At 45.3% G+C, this 23115-nt stretch overlaps 1 protein-coding gene across 2 annotated transcripts in view; it reads right to left on the bottom strand.

The window, feature by feature from the left end:
- Positions 1 to 23038, bottom strand: part of CCDC50 (coiled-coil domain containing 50) — an 83369-nt gene extending 60331 nt beyond the window's left edge. The window contains exon 1 of one of the 2 annotated variants that reach the window (XM_027848862.1): positions 22480 to 23038. In XM_027848862.1, coding sequence (XP_027704663.1) covers positions 22480 to 22528 — 49 coding nt within the window. In that variant the 5' untranslated portion in view covers positions 22529 to 23038. The remainder of the gene's footprint in view (positions 1 to 22479) is intronic. The other variant, XM_027848861.1, reaches the window with a different exon arrangement.
- Between the last annotated feature and the right edge of the window lie 77 nt (positions 23039 to 23115).

Genomic DNA, 23115 nt, shown 5'->3' with positions numbered 1-23115 from the left:
CTGAAATTACATCGCATTTACTTACTATGAGAAAGACGCATTTTCCTGAGTCCAAATATGACCTCAAATGCTTACTAGTAGTGTGATCCAAATCACTTCACCATGTCTGCCTCAGTTTCCTCACATGTAAAATGAGCTAGAGAAGCAAATGGCAAGCCACTCCAATATCTCTGCCAAGAAAACCCCAAATGAGGTCATGAAGAATCAGACACAACTTAAATGACTGAACAATAAACACACATATTCGTGTGTGTGTGTGTGTGTGTGTGTGTGTGTGTGTGTGTAGTTATACACTTATGTATATGCTGCATCTCCTTTCCACCACCACCCCCCTTCCCCACTGTATCAGATAGTTGTGAGGAGGAATTCTTTCCTGGTTAATATTTATAGCACTATAATCTAGCATGGTGCCTTACCCATAGTAGGAGTCTAACAAATGTTAGCTGAATTTAACTGTATAATATAGTATTAAATGTCTTTAGCATAATGGTTACCATTTCAAGGAGCCTTCTAATTTGATAATGCCATTCCTAAAATGTGGCACCTGAACTGAACACAATGGCCAGCACAAGGCAAAGTGAAACTTTCCCCTTTGGGGGCTATTACCTTTCTTGTAATGTACCCTAAGATACCATAAGTTTCTTGGCAGACACATCACAAGGATGAGTCACCCTAAGCTGAAAATCAAATCAAATGCCTCATTGGTTTCCATATGTCTAGCCACCTAAAGAGATAGGATCTTAATGAATATATTTCAACAGCCAACTCAAATATCTGTACTAATGGATCAGATAATCCAAAAATTTTATATGTTTAATCTTAGAAACGTCTTACTTTTTAAAAGTATAATTTGCATGTTTGCATAGGAGATTTGTCTTTCTAATTATGTTTTACTCACATTGAAATTAAAATCAGCTCCCATTCTGAGGGACGTGGAAGGTAACAGTGTAGCGTGAAGGCAGTGGAGGGGACCCAACATATTATTAAAAGTTAATCATATATAATTCCCAGACAGATAACTAAGGGTTGTCTAGTTTTAGAGGAGTGAACCTAATAAATGTGCAACTTCAATCACAACCAGAGAAATGTAAATAACATTACCTCATGCCCAGAAAATTAGCATCATCATCATCATCACCATCATCATCATCATCATCATCATCACCATCATCACCATCATCACCATCACCATCACCATCACCATCATCACCATCATCATCATCACCATCATCATCATCATCATCATCATCACCATCATCATCATCATCACCATCATCACCATCATCACCATCATCACCATCACCATCACCATCACCATCACCATCACCATCACCATCATCACCATCATCATCATCACCATCATCACCATCATCACCATCACCATCACCATCACCATCATCATCACCATCATCATCATCATCATCACCATCATCATCATCATCACCATCACCATCACCATCATCACCATCATCATCATCTTCATCATCACCATCACCATCACCATCACCATCATATCAACAACAACAGTAACAACTGACAAAGCACAGCGGTAGAGGTATACAGAAAACAACGCGCCTGTACATTACTGGTTGAGTCACAAGTTTTAAGAATTCTCTTTGGCAATCCAGGCCAGGAAGTGTGCCAGCAAACCAGCAGTAAGCCCCAGCTGAGTAAAGCAGCAGGAGATCCTGAACCCCAGTGCAGTGGAGCAGGCAAATGCCAACACCAGGACCGCCCCCCCCCATGCCTCAGCATAGCTAGGGGAACAGGTAGACTCCACCTCCAAGAACCAGGTGCTTCCACTGAGCCCAAACAGGCAACCACCAGCAGCAAGACTTCCATACTCTGGCATAGCCCCAGGCAAACAGGTAGACCCCAACCCTACTGCTGCCTAAGCAAACAGGCTGCCACCAGAGCTTGGTCCCCTCCATGTGCTTCAGCACAGCCCTGGGGAAATGAAGAAACACCCCACCAGCCTCAGCACAAGCCAGACACCAGCACTCAGACCCTGGATCAGCACCAGGTAAACTGCCAGAGCCCTCCAGCCTCCAGCAGAGCCAGCCACCCCCCATACCACGCCCTTAGCACAGCACCAGACACAAGGGTTCCCTGTGGGCTTCAGGGCAACATCAGTGCAGTACCAGGTAAACAGCCAGGGCCTACAGCCCCTGGCACAAGAAACCCGAGAAAGTACCCCTTCCACCCCAGGAGAAGGACTCAAATTTAAAAGAAAGGAAAAAGGTCAGAAAAGATGAGCAAAAACCAAAAACAACAACAACAAAAAGAATCTGACCATAGACAGTGATTACTGTGACAGGTAAGAACAAGAATCAAACTCAGAAGAGGACAACAATGTCAAAACACCTATGGGCAAAGTCCCAAAGTAAAATGGGAAATGGTCTCAAGCCCAGAAAGAATTCATAGAAGAGCTCAAAAAAGGAACATAAAAATCATGTAAGAGAGAAGAAAAATTGGGAAAAGAAATAAGAATATGCAAGAGAATTACGGGGGAAAAAAAGTTAACAGCTTGGAAAAAGAAAGCAACTACTTAAAAAGTAGAATTGGCCAAATGGAAAAAGAAGTAAAAAAGCTGGCTGAGGAAAATAACCCCTTAAAAGTCACATTTGGGCAGGTAGAACATCAAGAATCAATCAAACAAATTCAAAGGAATGAAATAATAGAACAAAATGTAAAAGATCACATTGGAAAAACAACTGACCTGGAAAATAGATACAGGAGAGATAGTGTCAGAATCATTGGACTACCTGAAAGCCATAATCAAAAAGAGCACTTGGACAGCTTCTTTCAAGAAATTATCAAGGAAAACCACCCTGGTGGCAAAATGGGTACTAAAAGAATCCACTGATCACCTCAAGAAAGAGATCCCCCCAAAATGACTCTAAGAACATTATAGCCAAATTTCAGAACTATCAGGCCAAGGGGGTGGGGGGGGGGGGATAGTGCAAGTGGCCGGAAAGAAACAATTCAAATATCAGGGAGTCACAATCAGGATTATACAGGAGGTATAGAGGCTTCTGCTTGTTTTTTGATGGTGGATGGGGGGAAGCCACAGAGGGCCAAGCAGGGAGAGAGCACAGTAGGTAAAGTTAGCATAGATGTTTTTTGGAATGCAGATTTCTTTCAGAATTCTTTACATAAACTCAAATTTGAATAATGTGACTTTGAATAATTTGACTTAAAGGAAGAACTCTGTGTGTGTGTGTGTGTGTGTGTGTGTGTGTGTGTGTGTGTGTAAAAGAGGAGAGAGACAGACAGACAAAGAGAGGCTTGAGAGAGGGAGGGAGACCCAAAACAGACAAAGAAAGGGTGTCAGGTGGTGGAGAAGGGAGGGAAGGAGAAGTGAGAGTACCTAAGTCTTGAACAACTGAGGCAGAGGTAGACCCAATTAGTGTTCAATTAGTGCAAATAATGAATCTCTTAGAGCAATTGCATGATTCAAATCCACACTTGCATATTTCCATTGGGCTGGAAACAATTACCATATTTTGTTATTTTATATAAGTATAATTTGGGATAGCATGAATTTGACTACATGTGACCACTTCGTATGGGCCCATGGGATTCATTTTTCACATTAATCGATCAGCCGGCCCTTACTGTCTGTGTTTCTAAGAAACTGGGAGTACAGACGCCATTAAGACTGAGAAATACTTCAATGGATCTGCAATGTCATCCTTGCAGGTATTCATTCCTTGGTGAAAATATCAGCAGTTCATGTCTTCTTATCCTATGCAATTCCTGTCTGTTCTTCCAGAGATGTTCTACAGACGGTCTACCCAGAATGCCGCAGGTCTTTCTCTAGGTTTTCTTATATTTAATGAGTACTTATTACTAGAAATCTGCACACTATCCATCTGTTTGCCTCTGTTCTTGTCACACAATCAGGCTTTTTTTTTCCATTTCCTGAATGAAGGATACTTTATGCTACTTCTTAGGCATAGGTCATCACAAGAAATATGCCACAAGAGAACAGCCTGTGTGACTCTCTATTGTCCTATGAGTCACCCATATGTTTGAGTCTTCAAAGACAACAATGTTCCACATACAAAACCATTCAGTTTCATGGTGAAAATATCCATATAGAAAAGGTGAACTTCAGGGGCACGGAGTGCCTCAGGAGATGACCTTAAAAGGATGACAGAGACTCCCAATTTAATCAGCTACACTCTCTTCCTCCTCTCCAATTTCTGTACCTCCCTGTCCGTCATTTCTGCTCGTCATAGACAGACGTGATGGTGAACTAACTCACTGGATTTACCAACTGACTACATGAAAATACAAGAGGGAATTTTTATCTCTTTATTTTTTCCTAAGATAAGTAGGAGCAACAGAAAATATATATATATATATATATATATATATATATATATACAGAGAGAGAGAGAGAGAGAGAGAACTATTAACAAATGAATGAAAAAGGTAATAAATACAAGTCTATGAATATCTGAAAGCTCTGTGATTTAGTCACCATGTGGAATTCCCTATATATGGGAAATTTCTTCCCAGATGTGGCATGCAGAGCAATAACCCCTTAGTTGATAAGCCCAACACAATTAATAAGCCAAAGTTAGGTGACCTTCCCAGGCTTACACTGCACAATTACAATCCAGGTTTCTTGGCTCCAAGCCCAGTATCCCATCCACAATGCCAGGCTGCTCGTACTAAGCACAGTTCTACAAAAGGGAAATTTTTTTTTAAAAAATTACTTGAGATAAATCAACAGGAAAAAAACATTTGAGGGGTCTCAGAGGAGGTGATTAAAATGTGTCTGGAGCATTGTATTTACTGAAATTTATTTATTCAGATGTAAAGAGCTCTAAGGTAGCACTGATTGGTTTTGCTGAGGTTTTTAGTTAAATTTATGCTGAATCATTTATCTAAAAAGAGAAGGGGAAAAAAGAGTCAGAGCCGCATCTGGACTCCACATTTTGTTTATATGGAACTCTTTTTTTTCTTTTAAAAGACAGAAGTTTAATTGAAAACACTGGAAGTTTGGTGAACTGTGAATTTTGTCCTGCCCCCTGCAATGCTGGAAACCCCCAGTCGGCCTGCTGGTGGAAGTCACAACCTCTTGGACTCAGCCAGAGTTGGGGCCCAGTTGGGGCTCTCAAAACCAAACTGAGAGCAGAGTAAGGACTCAGCTACCACTTTCACTTTCACTGAACTATTTACGTTAATAACAAGAGTTAATGAATTATGGCGAGTATTTCTGGCCAAAATTCCATTCCAAGCTCAACTTGAGAAAGTAGGCATGTACTGTCTTTGCCTTAGAAACAGACACACAAATGAGAGGCCCAACAAAGGAGTCCGGTATCCATTCTCCTTTATTCATAACACAGGAAAGTTCCCTTTAATGAACCCTCTTTTCAAGGCTCCCACCTACTTGAACACTGAATCGGGAGGCAGGAGATCTAGGTGCCAGACTTGACTTTGCCACCAGTCTGCCATGACCTCAAGTGAGTTACATGGACCTCTCCCCCTGTCCCAGCTGGCCTCAGTTTCTTCATTTGTAAAACAGTAGTTGAGCAAGGAGGGTATTAAACTATGTGCAGTGCCTGACTCACAGAGCAGGAAGTAAACAGTCAGCAAGCATTTTATGAAAAACTAAGTTCTGGGAATACAAATACAAGGCAGACAGTCCCTGGCCTTGTCCTAAGGAATCTATGGTCTGATGGAGGAAGCTGCAAAGGGGGAGGAGCTGGGAGAGATAAGAACTCAGCTGGGGACAAGAGAGAGAAAGCACCGCATAGAAGAATGAAGCTTTAGGCAGGAGAACTGGGGCCTGGGACCTGACAGAAGAAGTGGAGAGGCGGCCTGGAGAAAAATGAGGAGCTTGTCCCCAACTGCTGCCCTCATGTAGGGGAACAGCAACGTGCCTAGAACCTTCCAGGTGCTCACTTCCTCATCTCCCATGACGTTCTCCTCCAGCCCACCTCAGCTACCCAGGACAGCCATACCCTGGAGCTTCCCTTCACCCACGAATGCATAATGCCCATGTTGAGGAGCGGGGAAATTCCCAGATCTGAGCCCAATCTATTGCCATTCCAACTCTTCCTCTACTTTGCACCCCCAAACTCAGTTCTTCAACCACACCGTGACCTCCAGTCTCCTCCATTCTTCCCTTCTTTCTGAGGACATTACCCTCACTCACACTGGCTACAATCTCCCTTCCCATCCTGACCACTTGTGAAAATACTTCTAGTCTATACTGTCTTCTTTTTCCCCAAAAGTCCCTCACCCTCCTATCCTAGCACGGATCTTCCATGTCAAGTCTGGATAATTACAACTATCCTGCTTACATGCCACTAAATACAGCTGGAGAAAATCATAAAACCATGCCAACTGGATTCACCCCAAATTCATGTCACAGAATCTCAACTGGGTCCTCACTGCAGTAAGGCATTATCCCTCTCACTGACGAAGCCTTTCCAAAACTTTGCATTCTTCCTCAAAACTCCCATAGCTCCCCCTTACTGCTATCCTCTCAGTTGGAAACTCTACCTTAAACTTCACTAAAAACAGAAACAAAAACTGCCATTAGCTTCCATCAGTAGATCAGACGATCATGGCCAGGGGTCCAGAGGACTTGGAGGCAGCACAAAAGCCTTGTGATCTTCCATTTCATCAGAGAGAATAGAGTTGGTGACTACTATCTCACCAAAGCTTTATGAGCAGGAAGGAAAGAAACAAGCATTTATTAGCTACCTTCTATGTGCCCGGCGCCGTGCTAAGAGCTTCACAAATATGATCTCATTCAATTCTCACAATGGCAGGTGCTATTCTTATCTCCATTTTACAGCTAAAGAAATTGAGTCAAACAGTTAAGTGACTTGGCCAGGGTCTTCGAGCTAATAAGTACCTGAGACTGGATTTGAACTCAGATCTTCTCGGTTCGTGATCTAGCACTTTACTGCAATAGCAAGCTGCATAGGAGAGTGTGAGCAGATCTCAGACTCAGGAAGACAGGGAGGAGAAGGAGGAGAAGAAGGAGGAGGAGGAGAAGGAGAAGAAGAGGAGGAGGAGAAGAAGAGGAGAAGAAGAAGACGATGATATCCACAACGAGAAGGATGACTAGGTATTTGGAGAAGGAGAGAGCCTGGTCTCCCTCAAGTATTTGAAGAAGGAACTGTACTAGGCTTGTTTGGCCCCTGGGGGCAGAACTAGGAACTTTAAGCTACAAAGTTAGTGAAGCCCAGAGGGTGGAGAGCTGGAGCTAGGTTCAGGGTATCTGGCCTAGAAGCCAATAGCAGGTGGCATTTACTGTACTATCACGAAAAGATCAAGGAGCCCCTCAGACCCTCAGTCTCTTCATCCAGAGATAACAATACTTGCACTAAGAAGGAGCTGTAAAGAAGGCACTCTGCAAAACTTAAAGCCCCAGGAAACAATTAGGTCCTCTTATTAGTGTTAATAAGAAAACTATTATTTTAATATTCTATTTTATGGTATTACTCTATCCAGGGGTGGGAACTTGAGGCCTTGAGGCCACATGTGATCCTCTAGGTCCTTGGGTGTGGCCTTTTCACTGAGTCAAAGTTTTACAGAACAAATCTTTTATTAAGGGGATTTGTTCTGTACAGTTTGGATTCAGTCGAAGGGTCTCAAGGCCACAGGTTCCCCACCTCTGCTCTATACAGATCGTATAAAGAATATTGAGAGGTAGCACCGTATAATGGGTAGGGAGTTGGCATCTAAGTCAGGGAGACCTAAGTTCAAATCCTCCCTCTGATACATTCTGGTTGTATGACCCTGGGCAAGTCATTGAACTGCTCAACAGCCCAGTCAACTCCTAAAGTTGAGGGGTTCTTTTTTTGGGGGGGGGGTGGTCATGGATCCCTTTGGCAGCAGTCTGCTTAAGTCTCAAGACCCTTCTCAGAATCATGTTTTTCAATGTAGAAAACAAAAACCACAGGATCAAAGACTACACCCCCTATAGCCCTGCCCAACTGCCCAGCAGCCCAGATGTAGTCTCTTTTACAATCTACTCGACATCCATGCCTATTCTACTCTAACCTTTCTTTAAAAAAATAAATCAATAACTCATCACTACCAATTAATGTGACTTTTACACATGCTAGGTGGCAGACATCTTTTCCCTATCTGGAGAAAAGCTTCCATTAGCCACGAGCCTTCCAATTGCCTTTCATTCAATCCCGTGTCTTAGAAAAAGCACAAACTCCCCAGGATCAAAGTAAACACAGTCAGTCTCATCAAATTAGTGCTCTGGCACCTAGCCAGTCAGGTCTGGGCCTGTAGCAGCTCTCTGAGAGAGGTTCCTGGGAATGACCCACCAGGCCCACACCCACAGCACAGACCGGGACAGCACAGACTGGGACAGCACAGCCTGGGGAAGCCCAGTGCCCAAATGGCCCACAAGCATCCTGGGCCTCTCCCTAGCCCCACTGGGAACTTCTCCTGATGATTCCTTCAGCTCTACCAACCTATGTTCTATGGAACCTGACTTCATTACTCTCTGGCATGGATTTAGCCTTGAAATCAGGCCCGGAAGTTCACCTGTGCTCTCCTGTAGTTTCCCCAGAGAGGAAGTGAAAATACACTAGGACCAGCTTGTCCCTGAACTGAGGAGCAAAGTGACAAACTGTTTTCTACTTTGAAGGATCTTCTTTTACTTTGTAACGTGTTATTTGCAGAATCAGACTAATATCCACACAGGTGTTTCATATCTAGGCTCAAAATATATATATATATATATATATATAGAGAGAGAGAGAGAGAGAGAGAGAGACAGAGACAGAGACAGAGACAGAGAGAGACAGAGAGAGAGAGAGACAGAGAGAGACAGAGAAACAGAGAAAAGGAGAGATTTGCCCAGTACACCCTCTCGCTCATATTACATCAATAATGATTTCAGTTTCATGATGTGCTCTGGGGAGAGAAATATAGATTCCTTATGGTTCAATTTCAGATGATGTATGTGAGCTCTACCCATTCCTACACACACACACACACACACACACACACACAAATGGTATGATATGACATTATACATATATATATATATATATATATATATATATATATATATATATATGTAGAGAAGGACAGGAGGGGGAAAGCAGTGACTGCACAAAAGATCATAACTTAAACCCCTAAAGGTGTGAACACTAACCCTAATTCCACAAGAGAAAGGGGATCAGAACAGTCAGAAGACGCCTGCTCCACAGTGTTCTTTACCACAGGTATACTCTGCAATCGGATCACATATTCCTCGATCAACAATTTAGGTGGCTTCCTACTGCCATCAAATAGAATCCAAACACCTCAGCCTGGCATTCAGGACCCTCCACGATTGGATGCCAGTCCGAATTTCTCATCTCCGGGTCTTCCCTATGCTGTTTACTATAACTAAAATGTCCTCCCATACCTCTACCTGTAAACAATTCTATCCATCCATCAAAATCTAGTTCAGAGGCCACTTTTTCCAGACAGCTTTCCCTTTCCAGCTCCAGTGAGAAAATATATTTTCCTTTTGCAGAACTCATGAATCTTTGGGTATTTTATACATTGCCACTTTTATTATTATTATTATTATTATTATTATTATTATTTTGTACAGCACATATCAAACCAGTTCTCTGGGAGGGTCAGAAAGCAGAGGGCAGGCCTCCTTTGCTTTGAATCCATGGTATCCAACACCATGCTTTGCTCTTAATCTATGACTTTTACTTGTTGTATTGCTCAAACGAACTACTTTAAAAGCAAATATGTTTTAGAAGAAAAGAAAAGCAGCCTAAAGCTTCATTTGGACCCCTGTCCTGGGCTCTGTCTGTGGTTCCTCTTCTGTTCTCCTGACCCATTTTCCTTCCCTCCCCCCCCCACTCAGTAGCAGACAGTTGTAATAAGAACAACTTTATCACTAAGTCAAGTTAACAGGATCTCAGAATTGTAAAGAGCCTCAGTGGCAACTTAATCCCACCTGTGCCTGAACTAAAATCCACGTGCCAAGTGACCATTTCTTCCATGCCTGAGGGGGAAACCAGCATCCCACCACTCCAAGGTAGCCCATTAGGAGAAATCTTGCCTGACATCGTCTAAATCTGTCCTCTTCTACACCTTCAAGTTCCTGCTCCAAGATCTGCCCCCTGGAGCCCAGGAGAACAGGATTAATCCCTCTTCCACATGTCAGCCACTCAAACATTTGAAGACAGTTACTGAGCTCCCCTCCTTCCTTCCTAAGCTTTCTCTTCTCCAGGCTAAACATCTCCAGCTCCTTCAATGGCTGGCATAAGGCAAAGGTGTCAAACTCAGGGCAGGCCAGCAAAACTCCTCGAGGGTAACCAAACCAGATTAAAATGTAATTAGAAACATTTGCCAAAATAAATAAAAATACAACGCAACATAGCACTGCGAATCTGTGGCTTTCTCAGTCAACATGCAGCCGAAGGGATCCACTTCTGTTTACCATCACAGCTTACCACATGGCCTCAACAACATCTAAGAAACTGTAACTCTCTTTTATGGGATGAGTCACAAAGTAGCATCTTACTGGACAGTAGAAGCTCCCCCCGCCAAAAAAAAAATCCTAGGTAAACACACATGTATCCTTTGTGTGTATACTAAGAATCCAAATTTAAATAAGATACTGTTAACAGACCCTGAATCAGTATCAGTAAACTTGGTAAATGTGGGTCATACCCTGCAAAGTCAACTTCACAGATGAATGCATCTGTTAGGAATTCAATCCAATATGCATTTATTAAGCTCCTACTAGATGTGAACAACTATGCTAGGCGATGGGAATATAAAGACAAAAAGAAAATATTCCCTGTCCTTCCGGAGTTTACCGTCTGGTGAGTTCAGGAAGGAGGGAGGGAGAGCTTGGTCCCAAGTTCTCCAATCAAGGCACAGCTAGGTGGTGCAGTGGACAGAGTGCTGGTCCTAAACTCAGGAAGACTCCTCTTCCTGACTGCAAATCTGTCCTCAAACACTTACTAACTGTGTGACCCTGTTTGCCTCAGTTTCCTCATCTGTAAAATGATGTGGAGAAGGAAACAGCAAACTAATTTTTCCAAGAAAACCCCAAATGAGGTCACAAAGAGTCGGATGTGACTGAAAACGACTGAACGGCAAGAACCACAAAATCTCTAATCAATAGCAGCTGTCACTGGGAGATTCTCCCAAGATGCTGAAGAACAGCAAAGTTTCTCATGGGGCTGTTATGAAGAAAGCCCTGGTAAATTGTAACTCAGTATACTCATGCAAGTTATTTTTAGTAGCCTTGTCCTTATTCAGAAATGATCAGACTAGTACCCACTCTGGTGCACGACACTCCTTGCCCCTCCCCCCCACCCCCAGCTCTCTTTCCTTCTGAAAGAGACAAATGAGGCTTCTTTTCAACAAGAAGCAAAGATATTAATGCCTAGATGGTACTTTAAGGTTTGCAGAGTTCTACATAAATGTTATCTCAATTTTTCATCACAACAACCCTGGGAGGTAGGAACTTTTCTTATCCCCATTTTATAAATAAGGAAACTGGGCAGGGAAACTTGCCCAGGAAGTGGAGCTAGGAAGTATGTGAGGCTGTATTTGAACTCAGGTCTTCTTGACTCCAAGTTCATGTCTCTAGATCTTGGGCCACCTAGCTGCCAATACAACAACTGTTTAACACGAGGGCACCAACAAATCACCCCAGAGGATGGAGAAAGAAAAGAAGCAACCAATCTGTCCTGCTTGTCCACTTTGGAAAGGCACCAGTTGTGGTGTCCAGTGGGTTGGACTTGTATTCATTAAGACCTGATTTCAAATACTTTTGATTGTTCCTGTATGGCCCTCAGCGGGTTATTTAACTTCTTCCAGCCTTAGTGGCCCCATTTATAAAATGGAGATGATGTTGACCCTGGGTAAGTCACTTAACCCCAATTGCCTCGGCAAAAAAAAAAAAAAAACATTAATGAAATGGAGATGATGATGATGATGATGATGATGAGTGACATTTGTACAGCACTTTAAGACTTGCAAACAACTTAACCCAAATAATAACTTCTCAGATTTGTTGTGAGCATCAAATGGGATAATGTGTGTGTATGTATGTGTGTGTAACCATGCCTCACAAACACTAGATCAATATATAAATGGAGGCTGTCATTATTATCATTAATGAAAATATGTCCTTTGGACATGGGCTCTCCTAGAGAAAGTGGAAGCTTAGCTGTGTCTCTTGTACTGATACTCTAACCTTCCAGGCTTGACCTTTGTCCAGTTCCTCCACCCTCTTCCTCTCAAAAGGGGAATACTTTCAATTCCTAAGGAGGGAAGTCCCTGAACAGTTCCTAAGCCAGAGCAAGACACTGGGTGCTAAGCAGGGAATAAACAGGCATCCCCTGGTGCTGCCCTTTGAAAAGAAAATGATGAAACTGACAAGGTGGCAGTCAGCTCCATTTGCTTGGCTTGAGCAGGAGAAGGCCTGGCTCTAGGTGCCTTTCTCACTCTGCTCACATCCATCTGCTCAGCAGCTGTTCCCCACATTTCTTGGGAGCCCATGTGCTCAGAGTAAGAAAAAGAAAGACCCGTTGACTCTACTTGTTATGGGGGAGGAGGGGGAAGGGGAAGAAAGGGGAGGAGCAGTGGTAGGAAAGAGAGTAATGATTTCAAAAAGGAAAAAGAAAGAAAGAAAAGGTCAATGAAACATTTAAAAACACACAGAAGTGCCAGAGGACACTCAAATAGGACCATGAGGGCATGATTACCATGCAAAATGGAATCTACACTTAAAAAAAAAATGCAATCTTCTTTTTGTGTTGTTTACATATGGAAATTTTTATGATAGATTTTTTTTGGCTGACTTTGTGACTGAAAAAAGAAAGAAAGAAAGAAAGAGAGAGAGAGAAAGAAAGAGAGAAAGAAAGAAAGAGAGAAAGAAAGAAAGAGAGAGAGAGAAAGAAAGAAAGAAAGAAAGAAAGAAAGAAAGAAAGAAAGAAAGAAAGAAAGAAAGAAAGAAAGAAAGAAAGAAAGAAAGAAAGAAGAAATACTGCAAGCCCTAGCAGGGAGACCTCCAACTCTGGTGGCCTTAGGAAGCTCCTAATATTCCAGCCTAAAGCTCCTGGGCAGTGGAATGAGACCAAGTGGATAACTGACTCTCTAGGAGAAACCAAGCCTGGGAACTGCAGTATGCCCTCAAGGAGGCACTGAGGTACCACAAAATGGTGACTGGGACAGGAGACAGAGTGTCCTCAAGCCCAGGACAGAGTCAAGGTGCCCAGATGTGTCTGAGCCTGGATCCTGAGTCTAGACATCATGTCCAGCCTCCTGGTGTCCCTGGTGGGTCACCCTTGAATCCGAGGGAACAGTAAGAGATGAGCGGAGAGGCAGGGCCAGGGGCCAATAATTGTAGGCACAGCTGCAGTGAGATGACCACACACAGGAGAGACAGAAGAAATGTATTAGGGACATACAATGAAGCCTCAGTTGAGCGAGGAGGCTCAGTTGTGGGATGATAGGATCAGGCGAAGCAGCCCCACTGAGCTAGGAGTGGGAGTGGAGGTCTGTGAGACTGGAAAACAGATGAGACAAACTAAAGCCAGGTGCATAAAGGAAGAATGGCTGTAGTCAGTCAATCAGTCAATAAACTTTATTAAGTGCCTAGGACATGCCAAGCACTATACTAAGTGCTGTAGGGCCTTGGGGGGAGATTCAGGCAGGCAGTGTAATTAAACCCCAAACTTCTCATTCATCTGAACACAGATCTGTTAGGCACGAATAACGTCGGAGGGCCAGTGCTGGGGATCTAAGACAAAACCACCCTTCCTTGTCCTTAGGCAGCGTATGTTCTATTGGGCCTTTCTGGGGAGAGCAGCAGCAAAGTCTTCTGACTTGCAGCTCAATCCAGAACATCCTCCATGGGGTACGTGGGGAATGCAATGTGACGTTTAACTTAGTTCTTTGGGGGCATCATTTAAAATGTTCAGAAAAAGACACAAATAGACCAGTTCTGTCCTGACAAAGGGAAATTTAATATGTGTTAAAAATAAAAATGAAAAAACTGCAACATTCCCAAGTAAAAGTTCATAGTTTCATATTCAATCCCCCCCTTTTTTTTTGCTCTTCTTTGGACAGTAAAATACTCACTTGTTGATGATTGTTATTTTCACAATAAAAATGAAAACAAGCCAAAAAAAAAATAAAAACCTTTCAGGTTCCTCTGAAAGGAATACAGACATTCAGCCTCATTTGCCCAGAGCTGTATGGATTGGCAGTCAAGAGAAAGGTTTCCCTCCTGGTTGTGCCAGGCTGTACGTGCCACCTACATGGCCATTGGGAAGGACCTTCTCTGGGCTTCCAGTTCCCCAATAACATAATGAAGGGGTCCTGGACTCAACAATTCCCTGCCAGCACTAAATCTTATGCCCTCCATGCTGAGAATGAAAACATCAGAGAACATGTCACAATTTTTCCTTGTGGGCTTTTCTTCATGCTTTTGTGAATCAGGACTGAAGGCCAGAACAAAAGGCAGGAGAGACCAATGGTGCCTTTTATCACATTTGGCTGGCAAGGAGTTTTCCGATCTGGAACAGCTGGGATTTGGCTGGCGTCAGTGATTGGGAGAAGGGTTGCCAGGGGAATGTAGTGACCTCTCACCTATTCAGTCATTTGACTATGGAAAATAACAGAAATTCAAGGAGCGGCTGACAGATGGTCCAAAGTGCATGCCTTAATTTCACATACTGCCCGTATCAGAATAGTTCTCTGCTTTTGCTCTTATTTTGACTCACAATTACATAGTTTTCTTCTTGGGGATCCCATTCGGTCATTAATTTTCTCTATAGAGATGACTTCCAGATTTATATATCCAGCCCTAACCTCTCTCTTTGGCTCTGATGCTGCAGCTTCAACTGTTTGTTCACCATTTATGCTTGGCTGCCCTGCTAACATCTCAAATTCATCACATCCAAAATCCTCTCCCTTAAACTCGTTCTTCCCAGCAAATTCTCTATGTAAGTCAAGGGTCCCACTGACGACCTTCCAGTGATCCAGGTTCACAAAATCCAAAGGAGGCTTGACTTTTCCCTCTCCTATCCCAGGCAGCTCATCCAGGCTGTTGACACGCTGTATCGATTCTTAGACCAGCACATCTCTCCAACCTGACCCTTCTCTCCACTCGTCTGGGCAGCACCTCTTTCCAGACCTTCATTAGCTCTCTCCTGATCTCCCACAAGACCCATCCACTGGGTCTTTCTGTTTCTAGCCCCTTTAATCCTTTCTTTATTCAGTGTCCAAAATATGCTTCTGAAGGAACTGAAGAAACCATCTCACTCCCTTGTTTCCACAAACTCCTTTGCCTGGAATTTAAGGCCTCCACAATCTTTCCCCAACCTCATTTCCCAGCCTTATTTCAAAATACTGTACTGACAAAAAAAAAAAAAATACTGTACTGAAAGGTCCAGAAAGTGTAATCAGTGGGCCTTGGCTTGAGTCTTGGTTCCGAACATGTAGAGGACCTTAGACAAGTCAGTTAACTGCTTTGGACCTCAGTTTCTCTACCTGTTAAATAAGAAGGTACCCTCAAGGCCCCCTAAGCTGTCTTTCCTTCTCTGAATATTCGATTTGACTCTACTTTTATGCATGTCATGTTTCAGTCAAACAGCGCTATTAGAACATCTCCAAACTTGACTCCACAATCTCTCTCCTCCTCCTGCCTCTGAGATTTCAGCCAGGCCATCTTGTAGATGTAGAATCACTTTCTTTCTCACCTCTACCTTTCAAAATCTTGATCTGGCTTCAGGGCTCTGCAAGGCTAGCTTTGTTCCAAGGAAATCTTCCCCAGTGCCTTCAGCTGGTAGGGTCCTTATCCTTCTCCATCTGAATGTTCTGATTTGGGATCATGTCACACTCCCATTCCAATGAAATGCAAGCTCCAAGAGGTCAGACGCTGTTTGTAACCATATCTCTTACATCCCAGTTCCTAATAGCAGAGTATCTGGCACATAGTAGGTGTTATATATAAGCTTCCTCCCTAGCTCCTAGCAGAGTGCCTGGCACATAATAGGTGCTATATAAATGCTTAATCCCTCCCTAGTTCTTTGCACAGTGCCCAGAATGCCAGATGATATTTGGGTTCTTGTATGATTGAGTTAAAGAAGCTTCTGGGTCTCTGGCCCCCAGCTCGTTAAAAGTAGCTCATCTTAAGGGGGAAAGGGATTATTAGAAATACTGGAAGGCATACAAAGTGACAGATGATAACCTGGCAAGAAAACCTGTAAACCGACACAATGAGCCCATGATCCTCCAAGAGATGGTCCCACCATAAGACAACACACAGCCTTCTCTGAGCTCCCAGTGGTTACCCAAGGAGCTCACCAGGCAAAGATGGAACCATGCCCCAACACTCCAGTTTAAGAAGGCAGAAAAGGAAGTGGGCTAGACCTAGACCACCTCCACCTGGTCACAATGGAACCAAGGCAGAAGCTTGAGGCATCAGGAGGAGGGACTTGCGGGGAAAACCTTTTTACCTGAAAATGCTGGAGATAGCCAGGGCTAGAACAGTCCAAAGCCCAGGCCAGGGAGGTCTCCTGTATTGGGAGAACTCTGCCCCTGCTCCATCCTTCTTTCAGACAGTGAGGATTGACTTATTAAGGCTCTGTAGAGGGCAGAGGCTTCATGTCCCTTCCCATTCTAACATTCTAAGGAAATCTCAGGTCCCTAGGTCCCTCTACTCCAGGGTGGCCATGGCTAACAGCCCCGGGATCCTTTCTTAACAACCATCATCAAGAAGAAGCAGGGATGAGCTGCTATTGTGATGAAGCAAGGTGGGGAGATGTGCACACACCTGAAGTTCATTCTCCCACTACCTTCTGTAATCAACGAAGAAGACTCTGACCAAATGTGGTGAAACCTTGGGAGAGGCTGCCAGGGTAATGAAATCCTTTTCTTCTGACTCCTTTTATTTCTCTCAAACATTGTTCCTTCCAAATGCCTTTTATTAAGAAGCTAAAAGATCTTCAGTACCATGCCCTTCATTCTCCCTTTCTTCTTATTGGGAATTTTTTTTTCCATCATCATTTTTACAAATGGAGAAATTAAGGCAGGAGTATGACTTACAGTATGGTTCACAGGCTGTCAGCTGCTGAAACAAAAATAAAACCTAAGTACACCAAGTACTCCCAAAAAACCATGGACACCTTCTATATTTAAGTACTTGGGCATTGGAGTTAAATGCTATTTTAATGGTACTTAAAATGTAACAAAATGAATCACACTTATTTGTTCTACAATGAAAGGGTAAGTCAAAAGAAAAAAAATAAAGAGGGATGGTCAGCTATACAACTTACCATTGGAGCTGGGACCCAAACTCTAGTACCTAGTATCTAGTACAGAGAGGTAAGCAGGGCAGAGTGGAAAGAGAACCAGTCCCAGATATAGGAAGACCTGAGTTCAAGACCTGACATCCCTGGCTCTGAGACCCTGGGCAAGTCCTTGAAATCCCAGTGCCCTTAAGGACCTATTCAAGATTCAGCTGCTTCATCAGCAGGAGAAATGTCCTCACCCAGAATTTCCTATACCAATAAAGTAGTCCCAGATGGGCCACACCACACCATCCCCAAAAAAGATGCTCAATCCTTCTGCCTCATGCCCTTATGTGACAGTTCCACATGTGCTCATCTTCCTCCAAGGGGGAAGAGCGCCTTTAGGCATGTACCTGTCATGTCTTCCACCACCCCCATCACCTCTCCTCCTAGGAGAGAGTGAAAATCCTGTCTTGAAGTTATCGTTTAAACAACAATATTCTTTTGTGCTGCTTTGTGGTGTGAGTACTGCAATGCAGTGGAAAATAACCCATGAGGAAGTAAAGCTGACCCAAAGGGCAATGGGCCACCCAAAGGCAAGTGGACAAAGGGGGCTGAGCAAGCCCCAATCAGACACCAGCCGAGACTTGTGGGAGAGAATTAGCATCAGTGATGCCAACGGAGGCGAATGCCCAGAAAAGAAGGTGAGCCAATCACGGACTGCAATGAGACGGCTAACTGCCCCATGGGTATCCGTACATGATGAGAATTCAAGGAAAGTCCCCAGCACATTGGGCAGATGGGCAGCCTGCAATGATTGATTTCCACAAAGAATCTAAGCTCTTTGAGGACAGGAAGGGTTTGTTTTCTTTTTCCTTTCTATCCCCAGGCCCTAGCACAGGACCTTGCAAAAAGGAGATGTTTAATAAATACATGGTGACTCATGAGTTCACACATTTAGAGCTAGAATGACCATAAACCATGATCTAGTCTGACCCTCTCATTTAAAAAATATATTTACTTTGTTAAATATTTCCCAATTACATGTAAAAAAAAATACCTTTTTTTTTAAAAAATTGTGATTCCAAATTCTCTCCTTCCCTTCCACCCCTCTCTCCCTCTCACCTTGGGAAGGCAAGCACTCTGATTTCGATTATACATAAACAAATATATTTCCATGTTGCAAAAAACACACACAAACAAAAGAAACACTAAAAAGAAAGTTTAAAAAGGAAGCCTCAGTCTACATTCCAAGTTCATCAGTTTCCTCTCTGGAGGTGGTTAGCATTTTTTCATCCTGGGCCCTCCAGGACTGTCTCGGACCACTGTGTTGATCGGGCTAGCCAAGTTTTTCACAGTTGATCATCATTACAATATCGGTGTCGCTATGGATAGTGTTCTGATTCTGCTCACTTCACTTTGCTTGTGTTGATAAAAAGTCTTTCCAGATCTCTCTGAAATCATCCTGCTCATCATTTCTTATAACACAATAGTATTCCATCACAATCATATACCACAACTTGTTCAGCCACTCCTCAGGTGATAGGTATCCCCTCAATGTCCAATTCTCTAAGTATTAAGTAATAGGCCTTCTCCCTTTTCTTTGCTCTTTTTAGGATGAAGACCAGTAGTGCTGTTGCTGGGTCAAAGGGCACACCCAGTTTATAGGCCTTCAGGCAGGCTTCCAAATCACTCTCCAGAATACCACCCCTCCCCCCCATTTTACGGAGAAGGAAACTAAAGGCATAGAAGTTAAGTAACTTGCCCAAGGTCACTTGGGGTAGGAATAGTAAAGCCAAGGTGTCAACCAGGCCTCTGAGTCCCACATGCAGGATTTCTCTATGTCCTACTGGGCCTCCTCCAATGATTAACCCCCCCCCACACACACACACACACTCTCAAAGCAATGGAGGCTACACTATAATCACATGGTCAGGGAGCACTTGGTGACCAACAGATATTTCCTATAAAATGAAGAATGGCAGAACCCCTGTCCCTGAGGAGGGAAACATCCTCAAGGAGAGTCAATCAGGACTACAGCAACGGTCAGCCCAGGTGAGGGAAGGCCCAGGGTCCCGGAGTCAGGAGCTAGCTGGAAGGGAAAACCTAAAGCTGTCCATTACTCATAAATAAGCACACCACTGGATGTCAGTAAAGGCTGTCATGAGCAACCCTATTAATAACACTGTCCAGACAATGAATGCTTTTCACTCTCCCTAAAAGGTCCACTGAGGCAGAGACTAGACTTCAGCTGAGGAGAGAAAATTGAGCGTCTCGTTCCTCTGTCCTCCGCTTCTGACTGTTGCCATAATTGCACATAATTGAGGGCTCAGAACTGTGGCCCCTCTAAAAAGGTGCCAGATGGGCACAGTCCTTTCTGGGAGACTCTGCCTCCCAGCCCCCATCCTGACCAGAATTGCCAGTGTAACCTTACGGATAAACCTACACCATAGTGGTCACTTTGTGCTCAAAAGCCCCATAAGGGATGGAGGGTGGAGGGAGTGAGGCCTTTCTTTCAAAGAGCTTCAGAAAGCCTTTTCAACAGCCTGCCTATTAAAAGAATTGCTAAACATCCTTCCCAAACTAAGTTAGAACTGCCCTAGTCAGAACAGTCCCAGTGTGGCCTTCCCAGGGCGTGTGCTCCCCAGATGCTGGGCACCTACTTTTATTCTTTTAATTAGGGTCACAAGAGATTGTTAGGGAAGGACAGACAGGCCACAATGAAAGTTTATCCTGTCTCCTCCTCAGAAGGAATGAGTGTGAATCCGACGCAAATCACAACCACCCCTACTAGTCTGCTCCTCCCAAAGTGCACATACTTTGATCTTGGCAATCAATTAAAGTGAATATTTAGGATAAATACTGATTTTTAAAAATCAATTAAACACTAGCAGCATTCTATTCAATATCTGTATGGACATGCCCAACCAGTTTTCAAGTGAAATGAAATGGCCAGCATCATATTGCAAATCTCATTTAATCAGCAATTATTTGTTAACACCTACTATGTGCTAGGTCCTGTCTCTATCCCTTTTTTCTTTGTCTCTGTCTCTCCCTCTCTGACTCTGTCTCTGTCTCTCTATCTTGTCTCTCAGTTTGGGCAAACTACTTGCTTTGATTGCTTCTTCTATAAAATTGTAAGAGCAGGTGTGGTGAAGTGGATAGATCAGTGCATGTGGGGTCAGGAAGAAGTGGCCTCAAATCAAGACTGAGGCACACGTAACCTGGATGACCCTAAGTCACATAACCTCTATGAGTCTCAGTTTCCCTATCTTTAAAATGAGGGGGTTGAACTCTGTGACCTTCCTTCTCATTCTAGACTTAAGATTTGATGGTCCCTGCCCTCATGGAGCTTATTTTCTACAGGGGAAACATGTAGACAGAGAAGTACAAAATAAACATGCAGTAAATCCTGTTCCTGACACAGGAGGAATGTGTAACCCTGAGTAAGTCACTGAACCTCTCAATGTACTAGGTAACTCTCTAAAGACTCAGACACAGAGATGCTGACCCACGGTTCCCTTTCCCGCGAGTTCCCAGGACTAGGAATGTCACAGGTCCAGTCCGTCAGCAGGAAACACAAAGCAATTTAAGTGGTACAATGGATAGAGTGCTGGACCTTTAGTCAGGAAGACTTCTCTTCCTGAGTTCAAATCTAGCCTCAGACAGGTAGTGGGCAAGTCACTTCACCCTGTTTGCCTCAGTTTCTCCATCTATAAAATGAGCTGGAGAAGGAAATGGCAAACCAGTCCAGTATCTCTGCCAAGAAAACACCAAATGTTGCCACAAAATACGGGATAGGATTGAACAACAAGGCAGCCACACCCAACCCTACCAGCTGGGGGGAATCAGGGAAAGCCTCAGGCAGGAAGGAGGAGGCACTAGATATGACCTTTCCAAGGAGTCCGAGATTATGAGAGAGGGACAAGGAGCCAACATAACTTCACAGAAAACTGGGTCGGAGAAAGGGGCATCTTGAATTGGACATGCTGGGCACCCACTGGCCCATACAATGCCCTGGAGCTGTGCCCCCACTTTGGCATCACTGAGTTGGAGGTGGGGGTAAATGAGCCAAATCAAAATGCGAAGGCTGGAAAAGCAACACAGAGCCCCAGGACCAGACATCGCCTTCTCCTGGGGCTGAGTCCTGGGGAGAAACCTCCCAGGTTAGGAAGATGGGAGCCCAGGACACTCTGCCCAGCGGAGCCCCGCAAAGAGGGAGTTTACAAGCTCCTACCACTCCGTGGCCTAAATCCAGCCGGGACAGAAAACAGGGTATCTGCAAGTCAAAGGTCAGAGCCCTCCCCAGGCTCTCAAGCACCCAGGCAGGAGTCCCAGGCCAGCCTAGGAAGCCAAAGGTCCCAGACTGCTGGACCAGACGCTCCCTAGCCTTTTCCAAACAATGGCCCGCTCCAGACCCCACTGAAGGAACTTCGCAGAGAGAGCCCCTCCTCAGCCCGGTCTCCCAAAGCTCCGGCCCCGCGGGCGAAGGCTCAGACCCCCAAGAGCCCGCGGTCCCAAGGCTTTGTGCCGAAATGACAGAGCGAACAAAGGGGCCTCAGCTTCCAGCCCACCTTCCCAAGACACATCTGGCGCCAGTCCGGGAGGAGTTCTCGGAGGCTTCGGATCTGCTTGGAGTAGGAGGCATTTTTCTGGAGCCTCACGACCCCTCGGGGCTCAGCACCGCGGCCCAACCGGGAGCAGCCCCCCCCCCCCCCCCCGGGCCCAGGGCAGTGGCCAAAGCAAAGCCGCCTAGCGGGGTGCAAGTGATTGCTCCGCTCTGCCCTTTTATGGGCCTGGGGAGGGAGCCTTACAAAATCAAGCTGGCCTCCACTGCTTTCCCCCAGCCTCCAGGAGAGGCTCCCGGGGTGGGGAGGAGGGACAGTGACAGCCTCTTCGATATCCGGGCCAGGACGTCCCAAGTGTCAACTTTTTGAAAAGCCTGGAGCCCTGGGGAGGGGTCTTCAGCAGCCCCACCTCTGCTGCTCGCTACGGGATACGGGGCAGCAAGGGGCGGGGGAGGCCGCCCCCACCTCCCGGGGCTCCGGGGCAGGAAAGCAGGACCCAGATTTCAAGTGCGAGTGGGGAATCCTAGGGACTCCGAGCCTTTCCTCAGCCCCGTCCCCGGCTGGAGAGCCGAGGGAAAAGGCGTCGCCCCGGGAGCCTCCCTGGGTCAGGGGAGAGAGAGGGGGGGACCCTCGGCCCCCGGGGGCCTTACCTTCTTTCACTCCGGGAAGCTTGGACTGGTCGATGCTGATTTCAGCCATGTTGGGAGCGCCGGCTCCTGCTTCTGCCTCAGCCGGGGTTGTGCTCACGGTGGGAATCCCGGAGAGGCGCCCAGCCCGGCTCGCGGAGGGTGTAGGAGCGGGCAGCTGGGGCTGGAGAGCAGCCCCGGGCAGGGGTTCGGGAACAAAGGCGAGCAGGCTGAGCGCCCCCCCCACCTTTTTCCTCCACCTCTTCCTCCTGGTCGGCCTCGCCCTCCCTTCGCTCGCCTCGCCGCGCTAGGGAAGCCGCAGCCACCTGGACCACCTGCTCATCCTCTTCTCCGGCTCAGCTCCCCATTGACACAAAGTAACAGAAGCCAGGAAATTGACACAAAGCGTCCGGTACGGAGACAGAGAGGGGACAGAAAGCCGGCCGGGAAAGACAGAGACCGGGGAGGCGGGGAGATCTGCAGGTTTTAACCGCAATTGCCGGTCTGGCCAGGAGGACGGCGAGAACGGCCCGCAGCCTCCCGGCCTAGCCTCCCCTGCAGGCTCCTTGGTGCTACTGCACCCCCAGTCCGGAACCGCCAAAGAGCTGCCCTGGGAGTGCGCTCCGGGGCCCGCGGGGCTGGGGGGGAGGGGGGAGGGGG

The sequence above is a fragment of the Vombatus ursinus genome, unplaced genomic scaffold, assembly GCF_900497805.2.
Source record: "Vombatus ursinus unplaced genomic scaffold, bare-nosed wombat genome assembly UNPS02006874.1, whole genome shotgun sequence".
NCBI lineage: Eukaryota > Metazoa > Chordata > Mammalia > Diprotodontia > Vombatidae > Vombatus > Vombatus ursinus.
This window is presented reverse-complemented; position numbering and strand designations above follow the sequence as displayed.